General features: G+C 43.3%; 1 protein-coding gene across 4 annotated transcripts in view; it reads left to right on the top strand.

The window, feature by feature from the left end:
* TPR (translocated promoter region, nuclear basket protein) overlaps positions 1–21,964 on the top strand; it is a 52,660-nt gene that overhangs the window by 17,620 nt on the left and 13,076 nt on the right. For all 4 annotated transcript variants that reach the window (XR_015950946.1, XR_015950945.1, XM_035121592.3 and 1 more), the window contains exons 18-41: positions 160–294; positions 504–644; positions 2,109–2,277; positions 2,432–2,598; positions 3,573–3,725; positions 4,354–4,470; positions 6,134–6,337; positions 6,450–6,634; positions 7,567–7,714; positions 8,894–9,031; positions 9,302–9,433; positions 9,990–10,120; positions 10,449–10,659; positions 10,979–11,125; positions 11,585–11,783; positions 12,776–12,981; positions 14,427–14,488; positions 15,356–15,564; positions 16,495–16,767; positions 17,019–17,167; positions 18,821–18,904; positions 19,381–19,572; positions 20,343–20,477; positions 20,756–20,846. Coding sequence is in view for 2 of the 4 variants with exons in the window: in XM_035121592.3 (XP_034977483.1) it covers positions 160–294; positions 504–644; positions 2,109–2,277; positions 2,432–2,598; positions 3,573–3,725; positions 4,354–4,470; positions 6,134–6,337; positions 6,450–6,634; positions 7,567–7,714; positions 8,894–9,031; positions 9,302–9,433; positions 9,990–10,120; positions 10,449–10,659; positions 10,979–11,125; positions 11,585–11,783; positions 12,776–12,981; positions 14,427–14,488; positions 15,356–15,564; positions 16,495–16,767; positions 17,019–17,167; positions 18,821–18,904; positions 19,381–19,572; positions 20,343–20,477; positions 20,756–20,846 (3,778 nt within the window). In the remaining 2 variants the exon portion in view is untranslated. The remainder of the gene's footprint in view (positions 1–159; positions 295–503; positions 645–2,108; positions 2,278–2,431; positions 2,599–3,572; positions 3,726–4,353; positions 4,471–6,133; positions 6,338–6,449; positions 6,635–7,566; positions 7,715–8,893; positions 9,032–9,301; positions 9,434–9,989; positions 10,121–10,448; positions 10,660–10,978; positions 11,126–11,584; positions 11,784–12,775; positions 12,982–14,426; positions 14,489–15,355; positions 15,565–16,494; positions 16,768–17,018; positions 17,168–18,820; positions 18,905–19,380; positions 19,573–20,342; positions 20,478–20,755; positions 20,847–21,964) is intronic.

Genomic DNA, 21,964 nt, shown 5'->3' with positions numbered 1-21,964 from the left:
AGCTTAGCTAAACTGTGATTAATCTATTTTGGCTTTATGTACTCAAGTGGCTGAAAACTGAATGTAACTTTTGGGTTAATAACTCGCTTTATACAGATGTCAATACTTAACCTTGCCAGGATTGAATTAACCTAGAATCAAATGCAATCTCTTTCAAAGGTGAGAGCAGAGAATTTGAAAAAAGAGAAGGATATTTTGAAAATGGCAGAGGTTCGGCTGAGTCAGCAAAAAGATTCTTTAGTAACAGCACAAAGAGGACAAAATATGCTGCTTACTAACCTGCAATCTATTCAGGTTTGTTTACTCATGCTCCGGTCTCAGCAGTGGGTGTGCATGGAGGAAAGCTTGCTCAGGAACAGCACAATGTTTCTCTTGCACATAGGTCTGTGTGCAAGTCACACATTGGGGGGGGGGCGGGGGTTTATAGAAGCATTGGGGAGCTCACTTCCTTTCAGCACAATTCAGCAAAAATGTTCCATGTTAGTATATATTATTCTTACTAGGTGATCCTGGAAAGGGCTGAGACGGAAACTCAACAGAGGCTCAATAACCAAATAGAGAAATTGGAGCGTGAAATAGCCCAACTGAAGAAAAAACTAGAAAATGAGGCGGAACAAAGGCATTCAGTTAACAAAACTCAAGATGTAAGTATGAGAAACTAAAGAAACAAGTCATTGACATAGCCCCTTTTGTGGTATTGATGGTTTTTGAAAAGAAAGACAAATGGATCTCGATTCGTTTATGGTTCAAGGCACCCGAATGGAGCTCATACATTATTTCTTCAAATCATGGAGTTGCTTTGAAAACTGCCCCCATGCGTAGAAGGCTTTTTCCACTCTTGGAAGAAATGCCTTGCTAGAGGAGAGCGTAGAAAAGTGAAACAAAATCCAAAGAAATCTTATGCTTGAGCAAACATGAGAGCTGCTGTACAACCTACCTATTACGCCTAGGGAAGGGGGAAGAGATTCATTTAATGCAGCGTTTCTCAACCGCTGTTCCGTGGCACATTAGTGTGCTGCGAGACACTGGCTGGTGTGCCGCGACGTGCGGCGACGAGAAGGGCGATTTGCATTGTCACGTGCCTGGCGGCCGCCAATATACACCACTAACCCGCCGGAAAGCAATATTTCTCCTCCTCTTTCCCAAAGCTCAGTGCAAACGAGCCTGGCAGCCGCCAATACACAACGCTGACCCGCCGGAAAGCAATATTTCTCCTCCTCTTTCCCAAAGCTCAGTGCAAACGAGCCTGGCAGCCGCCAATACACAGCACTGACCCGCCGGAAAGCAATATTTGGCAAGTGTTTCTTACAGTCATAATTATAATATAGGGCGGCACAGAGTTAAATTTTTTAACTTTTTTAATGGCATAGCTGCCAAGTTTTCCCTTTTCTCGCGAGGAAGCCTATTCAGCATAAGGGAAAATCCCTTAAAAAAAGGGATAACTATGTTTAATGGTGGTGTGCCTCGTGATTTTTTTCACGGAACAAGTGTGCCGTGGCCCAAAAAAGGTTGAGAAACACTGATTTAATGTACATTTTCATGCAAACCTACCTAATGCACATTTCCCCCAAACAAAAAGCAAATATCCTCTGCAGTTCACATTTTTCCCCAGTTTTGTGAAGAGATGTGCAAAATTCTGTTTTAGGCTACTTATGGTTGCAGTTGAGCTATGTTTCAGTCGCTGGCTGGTGGCGCTGTGGGCTAAACCACAGAGTCTAGGGCTTGCTGATCAGTAGGTTGGCGGTTTGAATCCCTGCAACGGGGTGAGCTCCCATTGCTCAGTCCCAGCTCCTGCCCACCTAGCAGTTTGAAAGCACATCAAAGTGCAAGTAGATAAATAGGGACCGCTCCGGCGGGAAGGTAAACGCCGTTTCCGTGTGCTGCTCTGGTTCGCCAGAAGCAGCTTTGTCATGCTGGCCACATGACCCGGAAGCTGTCTGCGGACAAATGCCGGCCCCCTCGGCCTATAGAGCGAGATGAGCGTCGTAACCCCAGAGTCGGACACGACTGGACCTGATGGTCAGGGGCCCCTTTACCTTTTTTATGGTTGCAGTTGAGCTATGTTTTAGTCGCTGGCTTTGAAGTAAAGTATGCCCATTCCTTTTCAGATTCACTTATTGGATGCTAAAAGACAGCTTGAGACAGAAATAAATCTTCATTCTAGTACAAAAGAACTGCTGAAGAATGCCCAAAAGGACATTGCAACATTAAAACAACAGCTTCACAATATGGAGGCCCAGTTAGCAACCCAGTCATCACAAAGAGCTCCTGGTCAAGGTAAGGGGGAGAAAAGTGTAAACATTTGCTAAGTTGAACCTGTGTTTAGCGTGTGTAAAACACGAGAAAACAGCTTCCATGTAGTATGCTCCCAAATCCAGAATTAATTTGAACAACGCTTTATTTTGCTTAACCTTATCTTTGCCGTTTTTAGGCCAGCCAAGTGCAAGTGAGGATGTGGATGATCTCGAAAGTCGATTGAGACAGTCTGAGGAGCAAGTGAATGATTTGAAGGAAAGGCTGAAGATTGCCACAAGTAATGTGGAGCAATACCAAGCCATGGTTGTAAGCCTCGAGGAATCCCTGAACAAAGAGAAGCAGGTACTGGGCTAATAAAACTGCCTGTTAAATATGACTTAGACGTGGGACTATGTTTTCATGGTACAACCGCACAAACGCAAGCAGTTTTCTTGTGACTTGGACGGAAGGTGGGGGGGACAACCCTTGAGAATCTGGATCCAGCACTGTTTCTGCATCCCCAGGCGGCAGTGTACTTTTAAACTGGTGTACCAACGATGTCCTATCCTTGATCAATTAATGCTGGTAATTTCAGGTGCCAGGCAGGTGGAGTGACTTGGGGAAAACAGCCTCGCTGGCATAGATGCCCACAATAGGGAGCAGTTGCCCCCCTCTAGGTGATCAATAGTTTCCAGATTCCCAGCTTTCGCTAAAAAAGAAGAAGAAAAAGCTTATAACATTTGTAGAACTTAAAATATGATTTAAAATGTGCAGGCACTATTTCCCCGCCTATGTGAACTAGCCCTTTGTGAACTAGCCTGCTCTCCCGTTTCACTTTTTTCCTGCCGTCTCCTAAAAATCCTTTCAGATGCAAATGCTCGCGGGCCAGATTAGGATCCCTGACAGATCTAATTAGACCTGTGGGCCAGAGGTTGCCCACTGCTGCTGTGATCAATAGAGTCAAATAATTTGTGTAGGTAGCTTCCCCCATCCCTTACATGAGCTGATTTTGCTGAGAGCCAGTGGAAAACATCTCATTTTTAATTGCCATTTATTTAGGAACTATAAAATAAAAAGTGGCCCAAGAGTATCTCAGACATGCTTTGTCCTCACAGCAGATTTCTCAAGCTGACAGCTTGCCCTTTATCTGTTACACTTTTTCTCACCCTTTAAAATGGGAGGGTTAGGTTTAGGTTTTGAGCACTGTCCTGTATTTCAGATACCACTGTCTCAAGCTTACTTTCCGTTCTCAGTGAAACTGATGGGCTGTAAGCAGGTCTCCTGCATGCTGTGTGCCACTTACGGATATCACATTTAAAACTGAGTTAATTGTGCAGGTAACTGAAGAAGTTCGTGCTGCCGTTGAAGCCCGCCTGAAGGAGGCCTCTGAGTATCAGTCCCAACTAGAAAAGAAATTGATGGAGGCAGAGAAGGAAAAGCAGGAGCTTCAGGATGAGAAACGTAAAGCTATCGAGAAAATGGAACAGCAGGTATAGAAGCATGAGTATTCTCCATCATACATTTTCCTTTCACTGTAGCTAGCGAGAGAACTTGGCCAGGCTACAAAGGGCTTCTCTGTGGAAGGACTTGAGCATCTAGTGTAATTTTTATTCTTAAGGTTTTCTTTAACTTGGTGAACGACAGACCCTAATTCCATTTTGCCATGTGCTTTTGCAAGTCCTCTCTGTTTGCCATGTGGCATGCAGAGGGTGTGTGTCAGGGCTGCAGTTCTTAAAAACTGGCACCCCAAACCCCATTGGGCATACAGAGTTACTTGTGTTAATTAATTCACACAATTTATCTGATGTGGTCTTCACAAAATAAGTTTGATCTTTTGAAATCTTCCTTCTTCCTCGACATGTGATGAAAAACAGCCAGTGATGACAGTGTTTGTTTCATTCAGATGAAAAGCATGATTATATCAATCTGCCCTAAGCATGCAAAGGCTTATTTTGTTGGGGAAGTTGCTGTAGAAGTAAAGAACTGCCTCAGATGACCTTGAATTAAGTCAAATTCAGATTTAATACTTGATTATTCAGTGCACCAATCAGCTGTAACTATAAAATGTCATGGTTTTCAAAAGTTTGTGATTGTTGACACTTGATGTTTAATGAATAGCTTTCCGAGCTGAAGAAAAATCTCTCCAGTATGAAGTCTGAAGTCCAGGAAGCTCTTCAGAGGGCAAATACAGCTCTTACCAACGAGCAGCATGCTAAACGGGACTGCCAAGAACAAGTAAGTTTTTGTAAGGCCTATCCAGACGCAGGATATTGTTGCTAATTTATGTTCCATTGATTTTCCATGACCGTGTTTCTCATAAATGATGTTTGTACGCTCACGCACTGCTTTTGTACCAGCCCCAGTGGTTGCCAACCTTTCTTTTGGACCAGTGGGCACATTTTGGTTTTGAAAAAGGGTGTGGGTGCCACTTGCAAAATGCCTATCACGGGTGTGTGGTGTAACACAACATGAGTGCTGTGAGTGTGTGGCATAACACAAAGAGTGTAGTCATTGCTACTTACCCCTGCTTAGGAAATCAGCAGGGGTAATTTCCTCCCACCCCCCATAAAATGCTGTTGCTGTGTAATAACAGGGAGCATTCCCCAGTACCCTGAGGAGAAATATACAAGATGTCCACACACCACACAGACCACAAGCAAACATTGCATCTCTCTCTCATACAGTCTCATTCTTTCTCCATGCGCATGCGCGCACACAGACAGACACAAATACTTCCCATATATAGCTGCCACTGTCTGCTTGGATGATGTAGTTCTCCCTCTCTGTCTCACAGACCCTGCATACATGCAGACCACACATTAATAACATATCTTCCCCCATACTCAACATACATCTTCCCCCAGACAGTACATACCCCTCCCTCCCTCCCCCCACCCACCCACATGTACACCTATCTCTCTGTCTCACAAACTAAACACATACCCAAAACAAATGTCCATAATGCCTCCCCGTCTCTTTCGCACACATCAAACACACAGACACAGCACGTCTCTCCATCTCTTGCTGCCCAAGTACATCTCTCTCAATTACACACAGAGACCATGTGTGAACAACCTGCCCTCCACATTCAGAAAAGCTCTTCCAGAGGGAAAGGAAGGTGCCTGCGATCTCCAAAAAAAGACACACACACCCCAACAAAAGAAAACTAAAAAGAAAAAGGGAAGGCCACCAATCTGACGCTGGCTCTCTGGTAGCTCGGGAACACTAAGCGAGTCTCCAGGCACCAGGATGGTGTTCCCTGTACTAACCTATTAGGAGTACAGTGGCATCTTGGTTTGCAAACAGTCTGGTTTGCATACATTTTGAATTACAAGCAAGTCAAACCCGGAAGTGTGTGTCCCGGTTTGTGAAGTTTTTTTGGGATTACAACCCTTTTTTTATTATTACAACCATTTGGGGGGGGGGGAGGCCCTATTGGCAAAAGAGCGCCTTGGGTTACAACCTGTTTTGGTTTACAGACAGACCTCCAGAACGGATTATGGTTGTAAACCAAGGTACCACTGTAATTGAATGTTTAGTTTATTGCATGTTGGTCTGCACTCATTGAAAATGTGAAGCATCAGTGTCTTTCTCCTTTTTGTTAGAATGACACTGTATTGCTATATCGCTTGGGAACTTGTATGCAAGCTTATGTAATCAGTGGGCTCCTGCTACAAAAAATAAATCTGTCTAATCTAGAATGCAGTGGTGGAAAACTCTTGTATTCTAAGTTTTAGGAGAACCAGCATGGAATAAGCTGGGTTTTGCTTTTCCTCACTTAAACTTACACATCACTTTAGTGACAAAATGAGAACCTTTAAAGTGCAGGGGGCCAAATAAAGTGAATTGAATTCCTTAAAAGTTCAGAAGTGGTGATAGCTGGGTGTGTTTTTTACAGGCCAAGATAGCAGCGGAAGCACAAAATAAATATGAGCGGGAGCTGATGCTTCATGCCTCTGATGTTGAAGCCTTGCAGGCTGCCAAAGAACAAGTTGCTAAGAATTCCACAATAAAGCAGCAATTTGAGGAAGCTGCCCAGAAAGCAGAAGCTGCATTGCGAGAGAGCAGAGCTTCGTGGGAAGAGAGAGAGAGAATGTTAAAGGTAACTTTTCTGACTGCACAAGTTTTACACATATGTGCAATCCTGAAAGCGGGTGGCATTAAAAAATAAAATAAAATCTTCTGAAGTGATCAGCTTTTATATTTTCTTAAAGGATGAAGCTTCTAAGCTTGCTTCTCGCTGTGAAGACTTAGAAAAACAAAACGGACTGTTGCATGAACAGCTGGAAACTCTCAGCGACAAGATGATGTCTTCATTGAAGGAAGGCATGCCAGGAGCATTAAATGTGTCTCTCACTGAAGAAGGGAAATCACAAGAACAGATGGTGGAAATTCTCAGGTGTGTGTGTTATTTAGTGTATGGATCTGCTGTCATTGATATATTTAATTGGCAAAGTAATGAACCTCAGGAGTGCACAAAGTGGGTATCCTCCAGAAAACGTTGGACTACAAATCCCCAGAGTGATGATAAAGTCTATAATTGACAACATCTGGGGGGAGCACCATCTTTATTATTATTACTGTTAGAAGCTGCTCCAGCCACTCTGGGTGACTCCCAACAAAATATTAGGTGTGCCTTGCTTCAGGGCCCATTTGCAAATGTTTCAGGGGGATTTTTGAAATGCCTAGTATTTGAGCAGATTTGACAAAATCAAAACTTCTTCCTATTGGTATAGAAGATCATCGGGTTGGGATTTTGCTCCACCTTTGTGGTCGAAAGCAAGGGGGTAGGCTTTTGTGGTAAGCGGGTGGCTCTTCAAGAATCCGGTTTGCTTTCCTGCCTTCATTGAAACAATTGTGATTTTTCTGAAGCTGTTGAAAGAGCCATATTCTAGGGATCAGGAAGAAGTAGCAGGATTGTAGACACAGTCCTTTCTTGCACTCAAATCCTCGCCCCATGTGTCTTCTACATCTTGGGTATCTTATGTGGCTGTTGGTAACTGAAGGGTGCTCCTAAACTCCAATTCAGAAACATGGTTTAAACCTTAACCAAGGGTAGCAATGCACACACACACACACACACACACACTGGTAACCTAGGATAGTTAACACAGTCTGACCAGCCACTTTCAGATCCTAAACTATATGATCTCGCACTGTGTCTGCATTTGCCTGTAATAACATTATAGGGCTGAAACAAATCCCAATATCGATTAGCCCAGGGGGTCATGTTTTCCAACTTCTCTTTAAAACCTAGAAATTTTAGCTTTGCAGGCTAAACAGTATTTGGTCGAGGCATTTAATCTCAAGTAGTGCTGCTTTCCACCACAGGTTCATACGCAGAGAAAAGGAGATTGCAGAAACGAGGTTTGAGGTGGCTCAGGTGGAGAGCTTACGGTACCGCCAGAGGGTGGAACATTTGGAAAGGGAGCTCCAACAGCTGCAGGAAAGTCTGAATGCAGAGAGAGAGAAAGTGCAGGTATGTATGCGTGTGCCCGTGGTCACCTTTGGTTAGAAGTTAACGGAAGTAACATTCCTGTCCTGTTGACAGACATGCAGTTTATTAGAAGTGCTGCTTGTTTTGTTGGTAATATCTGGAGAACACCTCTGGCTTGATTTCAGAAACACAACTATTGTTACTTACAAAGAATCTGAGATAATTTGCCTGTGCCAAAACATCTGGTGTTTGAAGTGAAGATGAATGCTTATAGATTTAAGCTGGCTTCTTTAGAAAACAATGAGATTCCTCTTGAGAAGATTGGCAGTGGTGGCCAAGACTCCCTGGAAGACCACTGGTCAGTTCCTTCCTCTGCATTGCAAAGCCACAAGGAGTGTGGGCTGTGTTCATGCAGCGAACCCACAATTCATATGGGTCAAAACTCAGGCTACTGTTCTACGTGAACTGACTGTGACAAACAGATGTTTCAGAATGTTTGTGCAGCAGAGATGTTTGTTGATAGAGCTATAGATAGTTTTAAAACCACTGGATTCATGTAATGGGCCAGAGCCTGATCAGTACAGAAACCTGGTAAGAGCCTGGAGTAGGAGAAACTTGTTAGATTACCATGGACTCTGGTTTCCGTCATGGTGTCTCGTTGTACCAGAAGTGGTTTAATCATGCTGGCCACATGACACGGAAAGCTGTCTGTGGACAAGCACCGGCTCCCTCGGCCTGAAAGCAAGATGAGCACCGCAACCCCATAGTCGCCTTTGACTGGACTTATCCGTCCAGGGGTCCTTTACCTTTTTTTTTACCCTTTATAATATATACAGTCATGCCTCTGGTTGCGTCCGCTTCAGATTGCGTATTTTCAGCTTAAGTACGCGGCAGACGCGGAAGTGTTTACTTCCGGGTTCGGCCGCATGCACAGAAGCGCTCTATCGGTGCTTTGTGCATGCGTGGATGCGCCACTCCGGATATGTACTTTTCGGGGTGAGAACGGCCCACCCTAGAACGGATCAGGTACATATCCAGAGGTACCACTGTATATATATATATATTCCTCGCTCTGACAGTTAACTTTGCCGAGTTAACAGTGTTAATGAATGCACTTAAAAGTTTCCCAAGGAAATTACAATAGCCCTCCAGGTCGCATCTTCCTGAAAACATAGATATTGATACACATGTTTGGGATTTCACTATTGTGTTGAATTTTAGGTGACAGCGAAAACAATTGCTCAGCATGAAGAACTAATGAAGAAGACTGAGACCATGAATGTTTTGATAGAAACCAACAAGATGCTGAGGGAGGAGAAAGAGAGACTGGAACAGGAACTGCAGCAAATGCAAGCAAAAGTCAGTATGAATTTTAAATCTAGCTTTCAAAATCCTAAAACACTGAAAATCACAAATTATTGAACAAAATGAGAAATTACAGAATATACACTTGGCTCCTACTGTGTCAAATCGTAATTTTCAACCTACAGTAATTTGAGACCTTTGAAAGTTTCAAATCAAGGAGCTGATCATTCACTGAGACACGACGTTAAACTCTGGATGTGAAGATTTTGGCTGTACCAGGAAGCAAAGTCACTCGAAGTAACTTCTAAACCGTTATGTGTTCAGGTGCGTAAACTGGAAGCTGATATCTTGCCTTTGCAAGAGTCTAATGCTGAACTGAGCGAGAAGAGTGGGATGCTTCAAGCAGAGAAGAAGCTTTTGGAAGAGGATGTCAAACGCTGGAAAGCCCGGACCCAGGTGAGCTTACCTTGGATTCAAGGACTATTATTTTGCAATGCCTCAACAGGACATTTCTCCAGAGTACAATAAGGAAGTCCCCACTCCAAGATAGGTGAAAATGTTACATAATAGAAGAACAAGAAAAGGGGCTCATAGGGAAATAAGACAAATAGATATGGTATAAGATTTGGGGCAAATACATTTACACTTTTGCTTAGATAGAAAGAAGGGAAGCATTGAAGAAAAGCTAAATGGCATGAGGAGGGATAGCTACAATAAATTAAATATTACAGGTAGGCAGCAGTCCTGAATCTCGTGAAGTTTTCAGAATGTGTGTTGCTGTGTGTTTTTTGCTTTGTGGGTATTTTATATTTTGTAGTTTTGTTTTTTAGTTTCATTGTGTATGTATAGCTATATATTTGTATTTGTTATCTTTCTATAAACCACTTTATAGAATACCCTTCTGATACTAAGTGCAATATAAATATATGAAAGAAACCAGAGGAATAAGATAAATTGTAAAAGAGAGAGAGAGAGAGAGAGCGCTCTCACATAGGTAAATTTCTTCTTGCAGCATTTATTGAGCCAACAAAAAGATACAGATATTGAAGAGTATCGGAAGCTTCTTTCAGAGAAGGAGGTCAACACCAAACGCATACAGCAGATGAGTGAAGACATAGGCAGGCTTAAAGCAGAAATTGCAAGGTAAATTTCAAGGATTGTCTTAAGATTTTGGAGACGCCAAATGCTTGATGGTAGAAGCACCCGTTCCTATAAACATTAAGTTCTTGTTCAGCAGTTAATGGGGTGACTTGACAATTCTAATCCTGATATATTTGTTCAGCCTTTAGCACAGGTGCTGGTAGTAGCAGCAGCCGCAGTGGATTCAGATACCATAAGCAAGGACCCTTAATTTTTATTTTCATACCTCTTTTAAACTGCTCACATTTTCCAATAATAAAAGGCAGAAGTATACAGAAAGTAGCTCTCTTTGGTTTCCGTTGTGTTAGAAGTTCTTTCACTTTTTGTCAAGGTCAAATGCTTCACTGACAACAAGTCAGAATCTGGTCCAGACCCTCCGGGAAGATCTGGCAAAAACGAAAACTGAAAAGGATGCCCTTCAGAAAGATTTAGACATTAAACTGGCTGACATCCAAGAGAAAGTTAAAACGATAACACAGGTCAAGAAAATTGGACGTAGATACAAGACTCAGTATGAAGAACTGAAAGCACAACACGACAAGGTAGGTTTTAACTTCTGATAAGTAAAAATGGAAGAGCTCTTCCATATTAGATTTTTGTAAATTCAGCTAGTCTTCATTGTGCTTTAGTCTGGGTAGGCTGCAGGAATGTAGAATGTTTGAAGTATTATTCTGTTTAATATTCTGTTGGCAGCCGATCAAAGTGGCTGGGGAAACCCAGCCAGATGGGCAGGAGATTTTATATATATATATATATATATATATAAAAAATTGGATGTACAATCTGCTGTAATTTTGGTTAATAGCTTGCATAATACCGATCCTATTCACTAACACAGATGTTTACTTTCCAAAATTTTAGGTGATTGCAGAAGCATCAACTTCGTCTTCTGCAGAACAGCAAGAGCAACATGTTTCAGACAAAGAAATTCAAGAAGTGAAAGAAGCTCTGAGCCAAGCTGAGACCAAGATAAAAGCCTTGGAAGGACAGATTGAAAATTTACAGAAGGTGGGAGAGACTTTTCCGAGGTCCATATGTGTCTGTAGCCAACTCCCAAAATGAATAATCAGCTTATTAAAAAGACTGAAGTGGGATGTTGTGCTTGTATGATGGGGGACCAAGTTCAGATCCCTGGATGGCTGTGAGGTTTGGCCCAGTCGTCCTGTTTCAGCTTAATCTGCCTTAAAGGGATATTCCCAGGTGTGCTGCCCTGAAATCATTGGGGAAGAGTAGGTAGTGGTAAAAAAAAAAAAAAATGGCATAGAAAATCGTTTATAAGTGTTTCAGAGAATGCTCCATCACAGAGAGAAGCTACCTTTACAATATACTCAGATTCAAACATCCTGTGCTCTTAGAGCTCTTAGATTGTCTAGGATCTTCTCATAGAAAACTTGCACTACTTCACAAATCACCCAGCGATTGAAAGCAATTCTGAATCCTAAAGTTACCATGTCTTGCTTTCTGTAGACGCTCGGCGAGAAGGACACCGAAGTAAAAAATCTCCAGGAACAGGTAGCCCAGCTTCAGTCAGACGCTTCCCGTCTTCAGCAAGATCTACAGGAAAAAACATCACAAGAGGAGCAGCTCAGGCAGCAGGTTGCTGAGAAGGAGGAGAAGATGAAGAAGACGCTTCTGGCTGCCAAGCAGAGGATTGCACAGTTAGCAGGTGAATTGCCTGGCAGTTCTTTCGAAGCAGTGGCCATTTTTAGTTCTTTGGCGTAAGGTTTTTACGTTGTGCAAGGTTCCAGCTACTTGATCAAGGTAGAAGCTTACGTAAGAGAGAGTCCACTTCGTCAGGTTCACAAAAGGATTTCAAAATTGTGTGTATATAAACAGACAGATGCGCATGACATCATATCTAATCCTATTTTCTTCTCCTAAATATTCCATCCTTTAGCTGCCGCTGCTGTTGTGAACTTGGCTTAGCCCTATCCAGATAATCAGGAGTTGTATTTGGCAAGGGGATAGGGAACTGTGCCAGCACACAAGCCCATCTGATGGCCATGCGTTGGATGCTGCATTATTTCACAGTAGAAATAGAACTGGGAGCCTGTTGTCCCAGCAGGACTAATGGGCCTAGTTGCAGGAACCTGCCAGAAAAAATCTTCCTTCTCCTAAGCTAAGTGCTGTAAGTATGAAGAGGAGAAAAGCAGTTATATCTGTTTACTGATTAGCCAAGAGCTGTTTGCAGACTCTGGTTTCTTGGTAGAGCCAGAATTAAGGGACACTTTTCTCCCAGAGATGGCAGATTTGAGCCAGCCCCTCGTCTGGGTAGGAGTCTTTTGTGATTAGTGCCAGTATTCTGTTAATGCAAGGGCCCTATATAGAGAGGTCAACACCACATGTTGATGGAACCTTGCAGGCAGCATACTCTTGAGTGGTGTTCTGCTTGCATGGTTTGAGCCTACATGCTCAAGCCACTGTGCAGATATAATACCCGACATGGATTTTGGATTGGAGGGGGTCCTCATCCCAGTCCCCTCTCAATGTAGCTCTTGAACATTTGCATAACACCATGCTAAAATGGAAATGTTGGATATTAGGGGACCTGCAGGGACAGAGTTCTTCATGAAAAAGCTGTTCCCGAAATTCCTGTATAAAGAGACATGGTAAGGACTTTCACAGTGAGGATATTTGCCTTCCTATACTTTAATTAAGGTGCGAAGGAACAGCTGACCAAAGAAAGCGAGGAGTGGAAACAAAAGAGCGGTGCACTGGAAGAGCAGAAGACTGAGTTGGAAGTGCGGATGAGCGCACTTAAATCGCAGTATGAAGGCCGCATTTGCCGCCTAGAGAGAGAGCTCCGAGAGCAGCAAGAGAGGCACCACGAGCAGCGAGATGAGCCAGCAGAATCTACCAATAAGGTAGGGACGTGGGTGGCGCCGTGGTCTAAACCACTAAGCCTCTTGGGCTTGCCGATCAGAAGGTCAGCGGTTCGAATCCCCGCAACAGGGTGAACTCCCGTTGCTGTCCCAGCTCCTGCCAACCTAGCAGTTCGAAAGCACACCAGAGCAAGTAGATAAATAGGTACCGCTGCAACGGGAAGGTAAACAGCGTTTACATGTGCTCTGGTTTCCGTCACGGTGTTCCGTTGCGCCAGAAGCCGTTTAGTCCTGCTGGCCGCATGACCCGGAAAGTTGTCTGTGGACAAACGCCGGCTCCCTTGGCCTGAAAGCGAGATGAGCGCCACAACCCTATAGTAGCCTTTGGCTGGACTTAACTGTCCAGGGGTCCTTTACCTTCTTTTTTTAAAAAAACTGATAAGGTAGACCAGTGGTTCCCAACAGGTGGTCCGCGGACCCCCAGGGGTCCGCGAGCTATGCCAGAGGGATCCGCAAGATGCTATTAGAATAAAAAATAAAATATATTTCGTATGATAACAGATTTTTTGTTTTGGCCGCTTCCTGCATGAGCAGAGTCTAGCGCAAAACTAGAATTAGATAGAGGCAGTAGTTCTGCTGTATGCCGTTAGGTGGCGCTTTACAAACACTACTGTTTTGCAAAGAGGCAGCGTGCGCATTCTACTAAGGCTCACCTCCCCAAGATGCTTTGCGCGTGTCGGCTTCATTTGTGCGCTACTGCGCAGGTACTCTGTCTTCTCCATTCCCCTCCCTCCTCCCTGGCGCGCGCTGCCTCTTTGCAAAACAGTAGTGTTTGTAAACAAAGCGTTGTTTTTCGCGGAAGCTACAGTTCGCGTAGTTAAAAATGGACCGTTGGTTAAAAAGTGGTTTGTTAAAACGACAAAGGCCTACAGATGAAGAGGAAGAACTGTAAAAAACGTATAGATATAAAATATAAAAAGTCTTAATTTGGCTCTCACTTTTTAATTTTAGGATTAGGAATTAATGGGGGTCCTTGTCACAATAGCGGCTCGATGAGGGGTCCTCGAGAAAATTTTGTTGGGAACCCCTGAGGTAGACAATTTGTGCAGCTCTAGTTTTGTAGTTTGATACCAAATTCCCATCCACTAAAGCTGCCACTACATCGGTTGTGGTGGTTGAGGGGTATGGATTTTGGAAGGTGGCATAGAATCATAGAATTGTAGAGTTGGAAGGGGCCCTAGGGGAAATCTAATCCAACCTCCATGTCCATGTAGTCCATGACAGATGAAAATCCAACTTCTGCTTTAAAACTTCCAGTGAAGAATAGTCCACCGCCTTCTCAGAATTCATTGTCTCAATAAATAAAAACACAAACGTCAATATTCTGAGAATAATTCAGTAGAATGCAAGACTTAGGTGCTATTTCATACAATCATTTGCACTGATATTTTGAATCCTGTAGCTTACTGAAGCATTTTGTCCAATAGGCTCCAGAACAGCAGAGACAGATTACCCTTAAGTCAACTCCTGCTGCAGGTGACAGAGGAATGTGAGTTCTTGTGTTCATTCTTTCATACTCTCGATCCTTCCCACACTTGTTTTTTAAGCTGCTACTGGCACAGGGCGATACTAAATTAATTGTATGACAGTCATGCCGCAATACGAGTTTCCGACTTTCTGAGCTAGTGATATATTGTAGCTCCCCGGCCACTGGCAGCAGAGCTCACTTCCCACCTGCCGGCCTGTGCTCAAATTGTCTTGATCAGGTAAGAGGCGGGGGGTGGGGCTTTGTTAACTGCTCCACTGAAGGGTGGGCAGCCATTTAACAAAGCCCTCTCCTGGGGGCTTGATCAGCTGTGGGACTGGTAGACGGGAATGGGCTAATTGGGGAGCCTAGACATTTTATACATTATAGCCCCGTCTGTTCTACACATTAGGGATGCGGGTAGCACTGCAGTCTAAACCACTGAGCCTCTTGGGCTTGCCGATCGGAAGGTCGGCGGTTCGAATCCCCACAGTGGTAATGAGCTCCTGTTGCTCTGTCCCAGCTCTTGCCAACCTAGCAGTTCGAAAGTATACCAGCATGAGTAGATAAATAGGTACCGCTGTGGAAGGAAGGTAAACGGCATTTCCATGGGCTCTGGCACTCGTCACAATGTCCTATTGCACTGGTTTAGTCGTGCTGGCCACAAGACCTGGCAAGCTGTCAGCAGACAAACGCCAGCTCCCTCGGCCTGAAATCGAGATGAGTGCTGCAACCCCATAGTCACCTTTGACTGGATTTAACCATCCAGGGGTCCTTTACCTTTTTACCTTTACCTTTCTACACATTACTCCAGTGAAGACTGGTTACATTGTACTTATTTGCATATATTTAGAATAATATCTAACACATACAACTTTGTCTTTTATCTAGTGCTAGTACTTCAGATCCACCGACAGCCAACATCAAACCAACTCCTGTTGTATCTACTCCAAGCAAAGTGACAGCAGCTGCAATAGCTGGGAACAAATCGACCCCAAGGGCCAGCATCCGCCCAATGCTGACTCCAACAACTGTCACAAATCCTACATCTACCCCAACAGCCACAGTTATGCCAACAACACAGGTGGAAACTCAGGAAGGTACATTACTGATCAAAAGGCTTAACATGGTATATGCTGGATAGTAATTTTTTTATGTGTAATTTCTAGGATTCTATGGGCCACTGCATCAGAAGCATTAGAACACAGAGGCATATTTTGCCTCCTGTACTGTTTGTGAGGCCATTCAATTCATAAAGTGAGGAAACTCTTCTGATGGTTGAGGTTGGGATTCGATAGAATGAACATTATAACATAAAGTGCTTTAGGTAGTGCTTTTTTCTGGGAGGATGCAGGGGGACACATATCCCTAAACATTTTGTGGATCTTTGTACTTTTGTCCATTTACTGTATTTATTTTTCCTGATTTGAATTATAAAATGGTGATTTTCTTGAGTCAAAATGAGAGTACACCAAATCACTTTTTAGAAGAAGAAAAAAAGCACTGGCCCTGGAGTGGAATGTTCATGGTTGCAATCCTGGTTCTTGGGATGTTCCTATATCAAGGATTTTGTGGAACCTCAGTGCTCTTTTTAAAAATGAAACCCTGAAAATCTATATTGCTTTTTGTAGAAATGGAAAACTTCCACTGTAGTTGCAAAAACCAATTTGAATTTTGAAAATGCCGAAGGGAAAGAAACAGGAAGTGAGGAACAGTACACAGAAATGCCTAGATCTGTTTGTCTTCTCAAAGGTAGTTAATAGAAAAGAATAATGCTGTAGTAGGCAGGCGATGGGTTTGTCATGTTCATTAAAGTAGCATGCATGTTAACTTCCATACAGCTGAAATACACAATTATGGTTTGTAGAAAGGACTGTCCCCTAGTCTATAGGTTGTGAAGCATTTCACTTGTTTCTGTTGTCAGTGCTGGGTACCAATCTGAACCGCAGGCCACAGCTATAGCTTTCTCATTTTTGAAAAAGTTGAATATTATGTGGCTGGAACTAACGGTTACAACAATTTTATTTCAGCTATGCAGTCGGAAGGACCAGTCGAGCATGTTCCAGTCTATGGAAGCACAAGTGGATCTGTGCGCTCCACAAGCCCCAATGTCCAGACTTCTCTCTCCCAGCCCATCTTGACAGTTCAGCAGCAAACTCAGGCGACAGCTTTTGTTCAGCCCACTCAGCAGAGCCATCCTCAGATAGAACCAGCCACTCAAGATCCATCCCCCACAATTTTGGAGGTGGTGCAGAGCTCACAGATAGAAAGACCGTCTACTTCGACAGCAGTATTTGTCACAGGTTGGTTAAATTTCCTAAATTAGAAGCATTAAGGGCTTTACCTGGCCAGTTTTGCTTCTGTAGACTTAGGGAAAGCACTAAATAATCTTTGGTTTTTATTTAAATATATAATTTTGAATTGGAAGAAATAATTTTAAAGTGCCAGCATCAGTCTTCAAGGTGCTCCTCAAAAAAAGAAAGCCACAATCATTTGTTTTTCTTTGTGTCTTGGGCAAAGTGTGTTTTGAATTTAATGAAATTTTCTCCTTAAGTTTCAGCTACACCAAGTTCTTCTTTACCCAAACGCTCCCGGGAGGAAGAAGATGATAGCACAGTTGAAAACTCGGACCAAATTCCTGAGGAGATGGTTGATATGCCTATTGCAAAGAAAATGAGAAGTGTTCAAAGAGTTGGGCCAGAGGTTTGTAAGAAGAACAGTTGTGTTTGGTTATAGGTATTGCAACTGGGCTAGGAGAAGAGGGGAAACTGCCCCAGAAAGCTGGCTTTTAAAAGCTCTGAAGCATTTGGAATGGTCGGTGACAAACCTGTCACATCACCCAGTGTCAAACACAATTGGCAGGTTCTGTTGGCTAGGTTGGGTTGTTCTGCTCGTATTTGACTGCAGGCTTCTCATTTTTAGTGTGCAAATTTCCATGATACCTGTATGGTGTGTGCAAACCTTCACTGGGTCAAACGAGAAGTGATGTGAATTGTGTGCACATTTTTTGTTACGTAAATATCAGGTGCTGAGGAAAGGCTGAGCAGCGTTGGGAATGGGGGACGGGGAATTTCTCCCTTCCGTTGCCTTGACAAAAATTCCCTCTTCAAAGCTGCTATTTCCATTTCCGAGAGATATTTCATTGCCACCAATGAAGGCTTCCTTAGAAATGCAGGTAGCAGCTGTAGAGACAGGATCCTTGGTCAGGAACTTGGTCACGAAAGAGCCCTGAGGCTGCTCATCTTTGCCCCGATCTTCTATGTACATGCCAAATAACATGCAATTTGAATTACATTCATGGAATTAACACCACGTCTACTTTGGTCCAGAGATACCTAAACATCGTACTTGGTGTCTTTTCAAATGTAATACTTTTCACCAGGGCCGTCTTAAGGTCATCAGGCGCCCTGGTGCAGGGATCCCTCGTCGCCGCCCCCCACTCTTTTTTTTTTTTAAAAAAGGAAAACTCTTACCTGGTGTGCCGGGCAGCGGGAGCCTCACAGTGGCCCCCGTGCCTCACAGCGTGCCACGCTGTGCTGGAGGCCGCCCGCCTGTCCGATGCCGGATTGAGTGGGGGAGGGGTGCCGCTGCTCTGCGCGGCCTTCCTCCCTTCTCCCAGCGGGCCGGGGTGGCTGAGCAGGCTGGGCTGTGCCGGGTTCCTTCCCGCCAACAGGGCGCTGTGTTTCAGTGGTAGAGGTGCTGCCATGTGGCGTCGCTTCTACCAATGAAACGCAGTGCCGGGGTGAGGGATGACCCTGGCGCTGCAGAGCGGAACAGGGTCCTAGTGCCCGTGTTCCATTCGCTTACCTCCCTGCTCTCCCGGCGCGGCTGGTGGAGGGAAAAGGGAGGCCGCCGGGCAGCTCCCCCACTTGCTGGGGCGCCCGTCGGCGCCCCCTGATCGCCCAGGCGCCGTGGAGTCAATGGGCGAGCCAGGCCTGCTTTTCACTGAAATCATGACACACTTTCAGCTGCCAGACATCAAATAATGAGTAATCAAGTAGCTGCAGGTCAAACGATCTATTTTGAGCAAGGCCTTAGTGTAAATAAGAATCACATTTGTGCAATAGTGAACTATGGAAGATGTGAAAAATCCTCTTCTTGTTAATTGGGTTTTTATTCTTGTTGTTCTGTTCATAATTACATAGGATGTAAAGCATTGACTTTAGAGTGAATTTTGAGTTGGTTCTCGTAGATAGGTGGAACAGTTGCTTAAAGATTTGCTGCTGTCTATTTGCCTTGTACGGTGAAGAAACTCAGGTAGAACATTATATGCATGGCACGCATTGCAGGTGATCTTGACATTTTCCCCATCATCTGTCACTTAAATTCGTGTAACAAATTGACGTCATGTTTCAGGAGGAAGTGACTGCAGAAGAAAGCACAGATGGAGAAATAGAAACTCAAGCCTACAATCAGGATTCTCAGGATTCCATTGGAGAAGTAAGCAAGTCTTCCTCAAACCAGAGGAACATTTTGCATCTCATGCATATGTCATGGGAGGATTCTGACCTTCATTGGTGGTGTGAGCTGCTGCTGCTGCTGCTTCTGGAGCTTAGAGACCAACTAAGTTTGTCATTGGTATGAGCTTTTGTGTGCATGCACACTTCTTCAGATATGGAAATATATCAGATATCTGAAGAAGTGTGCATGCACACGAAAGCTCATACCAATGACAAACTTAGTTGGTCTCTAAGGTGCTACTGGAAGGAATTTTTTTTATTTTGTTTCAAATAGGATCCTGAGTATTGACATGCTCCTTTTAAGTCTTTCTGGTTGGCAGACTAGAAATTCTGGCTCAAAATTGGATCACATAGACTTTTTTATATAATATCAGCATATGGCAAATAGCTATAAATCCTGGAGGTACTCCTCCTGTTGGCATTACTTTGGGTTTTATTAGATTTGTCTTGACTTAGGGTGTAACACAAGGGGACTATACTCCCATGGAAGACAGTGAGGAGACTTCTCAGTCCCTACCAATAGATCTTCAGTCAGATCAGCAGAATACAGCATCGTCCCAGGATGGCCAGGGCAAGAGAGATGATGTCATTGTTATCGACAGCGACGATGAAGAGGATGAGGATGAAGAAAACGATGGCGAAGCAGAAGTATGTGTGTGTGTGTGTTTTGTAAAATAAAAATGATGTCTCTACCCAGCATAAGTTGCTACTCACTCGTTGCACATAAATTACTAGGGCTCTACAGTCTGAGGTTTTTTGAGAGTGTTTGATATTGGTTGTGGGTTGTTGTTGTTGTTTTGCATTCACTGTAAATGTGTGTATTGCACATCTTAAAATGCCTTAGACTAGCAGATGAGTCCTTTTTTTTCTAGGCCAATAAGGCAGTTCACCTTAAACTCTATATCTTCGGTGCACACCAAGAAAAAGAAGGCTGTGTATTTTAAAATATTTACTGTTCCCCTAAGCGTTAAATATTTACTACCTGAATCGGATATAGTTTGCAGATAATGTAAAATGATATTTTGGTTTCCCTCCCCCCCCCTTTTTTAAAATAAAAAATACAGTTCTTGATTATTATCAGGTACCTAGGAGTCTGGAAGAGGGGTCTAGAGTTGTGTAGGTTGAGTACACCATGGCTGCAGCTGATGCCGCCATTAAAATGTATGAATTTGACTCAGATGCAGAAGGCAGCAACACTTTTGTACTCCTTACTCTAAGAGCATTTCCCCCTCACACACCGCAACCGAGGACCAAAACTTCTAAATCCCTGTTAATAATCCGCAGCTCCGTGCAAGAGCCCAGTCCTGTTTCATTCCTCACACTGCGTCCCACTTTTCTTCATACAAAAAAGGAAATGATTGTGAGCAAATTTTTAAAATGGGCCTGTTTAATTTCTCAAATGTTAATTGTTGCATTAGGAGTATGAAGACGAGGAAGAAGATGACGAGGATGATGAAGATGAAGACACAGGAATGGGTGATGAAGGTGATGATAGCAACGAAGGCACTGGGAGCGTTGATGGCAATGATGGCTATGAAGCGGACGATGCAGAGGTAAAAACAGCAGGCAAAATTGTATGTTTGGCGTTGACCAGGTCGTTGTCATGCTTAAACTGAGAGTGCGTCTAGTTTGATCCCAAGGAGAAAATGTTTCTCAAAGCAAATGGAAGACGAGAGGTAGTTGCGGGAATAGCAATGTAGGTTGTAGCTTGCTGGCTGGTTTAAAGCACAGCAGATAGTTTGTGAGGTTAAAAGGAGGGATTGTAAAATCTTAAAGAGAAAGTAATTTAAGAAGCTGTCAATACCGCGGATCTTCTGATGGTCTGTTTCAGGGGACTGATGGAATGGACCCCAGTACAGAAACGGAAGAGAGCATCGCTGGAGGGGAAAGCAGCCAGCGAGCAGCTGACTCTCAAAATTGTGGTATAGCTCATTTTCACTGAATTCTGTGTTTCTGGGGTTGCAGGGGCAGAGGAAGGAAAGGAAGCAATGTGTCCTGTTGTAATTCCGCTTTGACAAAAAGTCGGTCCTTTTCCCAGCTTCCGTTTTGCTGGTAATGAAATGAAACAAAGTTCATTGCAGCAAACAGGGTGGACTTTGGGCTTTTCAAATTTCAGCGGCGCCCTGTGCAAGGCCCAAATTTGGCGCCTTTCGTTCTGTTCGATTCACTATGTCATAATTGCGACACCCCTACCCTGCAGCTCACCTCCCCCCCGGCTCCGCGCCCTGTGCAGTGGAATCGGTCATTGTGCCCTATATCTTTTTTCTTTCTTTTATAAAAGTTTGACTTACTTCCCCCTCTTTTTGCAGTTCCTTAAATTTATTTTTCAATATCTTCTGCATATCCAAATTCATTTAATTTGCTCATTTAATTATCTACTTTGAATATATACTCGTATGAAACTGCAGGTTATTACAATAATCCTGCCAATGTTTTTATCCATTTGCCATTTATCTGTAAATATTCAATAAACCATTTTCATTCTTTTATTTAAAAAAGTTTGTTGTCTTGATTTCTTATTCCTCTAGTAAGTTCTGCCATTTCTGCATATTCCATCAGTTTTTGTATCCATTCTTCCTTTGCTGGGACTTCTGCTTCTTTCCATTTTGGGGCAAGTTGCATTATTGCTGCTGTAGTAGCGTATATAAATAATTTTTTATATAATATAGGTAGTTCTGTCCCTATAATTCCCAAAAGAAAAGCTTCTTCTTTTTTTCCAAAGATTTATTTTGAACATCCTTTTCAGTTCATTATATATCATTTCCCAGTAAGCTTTATCCTTACTACAAGACCACCACATATGATTAAAAATATCATTCTTTCTCTTTACATTTCCAGCACTTGTTTGATTTAGATTTAGACATTTTTGCCAGTGTTAGATACCAACAATATATCATTTTCATATTAAACCGTAACATGCTGTAAATTTTATATCCATATTCCACGACGCCCTATCAAACACTCTTGAAAAACCTCACTGCAGCAAATGGATGAGTGAAAGGGCTAGAAATGATTCGCTAGAAATGAGTGAAAGGACTAG

The sequence above is a fragment of the Zootoca vivipara genome, chromosome 7, assembly GCF_965207765.1.
Source record: "Zootoca vivipara chromosome 7, rZooViv2.hap1.1, whole genome shotgun sequence".
NCBI classification, from domain to species: domain Eukaryota; kingdom Metazoa; phylum Chordata; class Lepidosauria; order Squamata; family Lacertidae; genus Zootoca; species Zootoca vivipara.
Note: the sequence above shows the minus strand (reverse complement) of the source record. Positions and strands in the feature narration are given on the sequence as shown.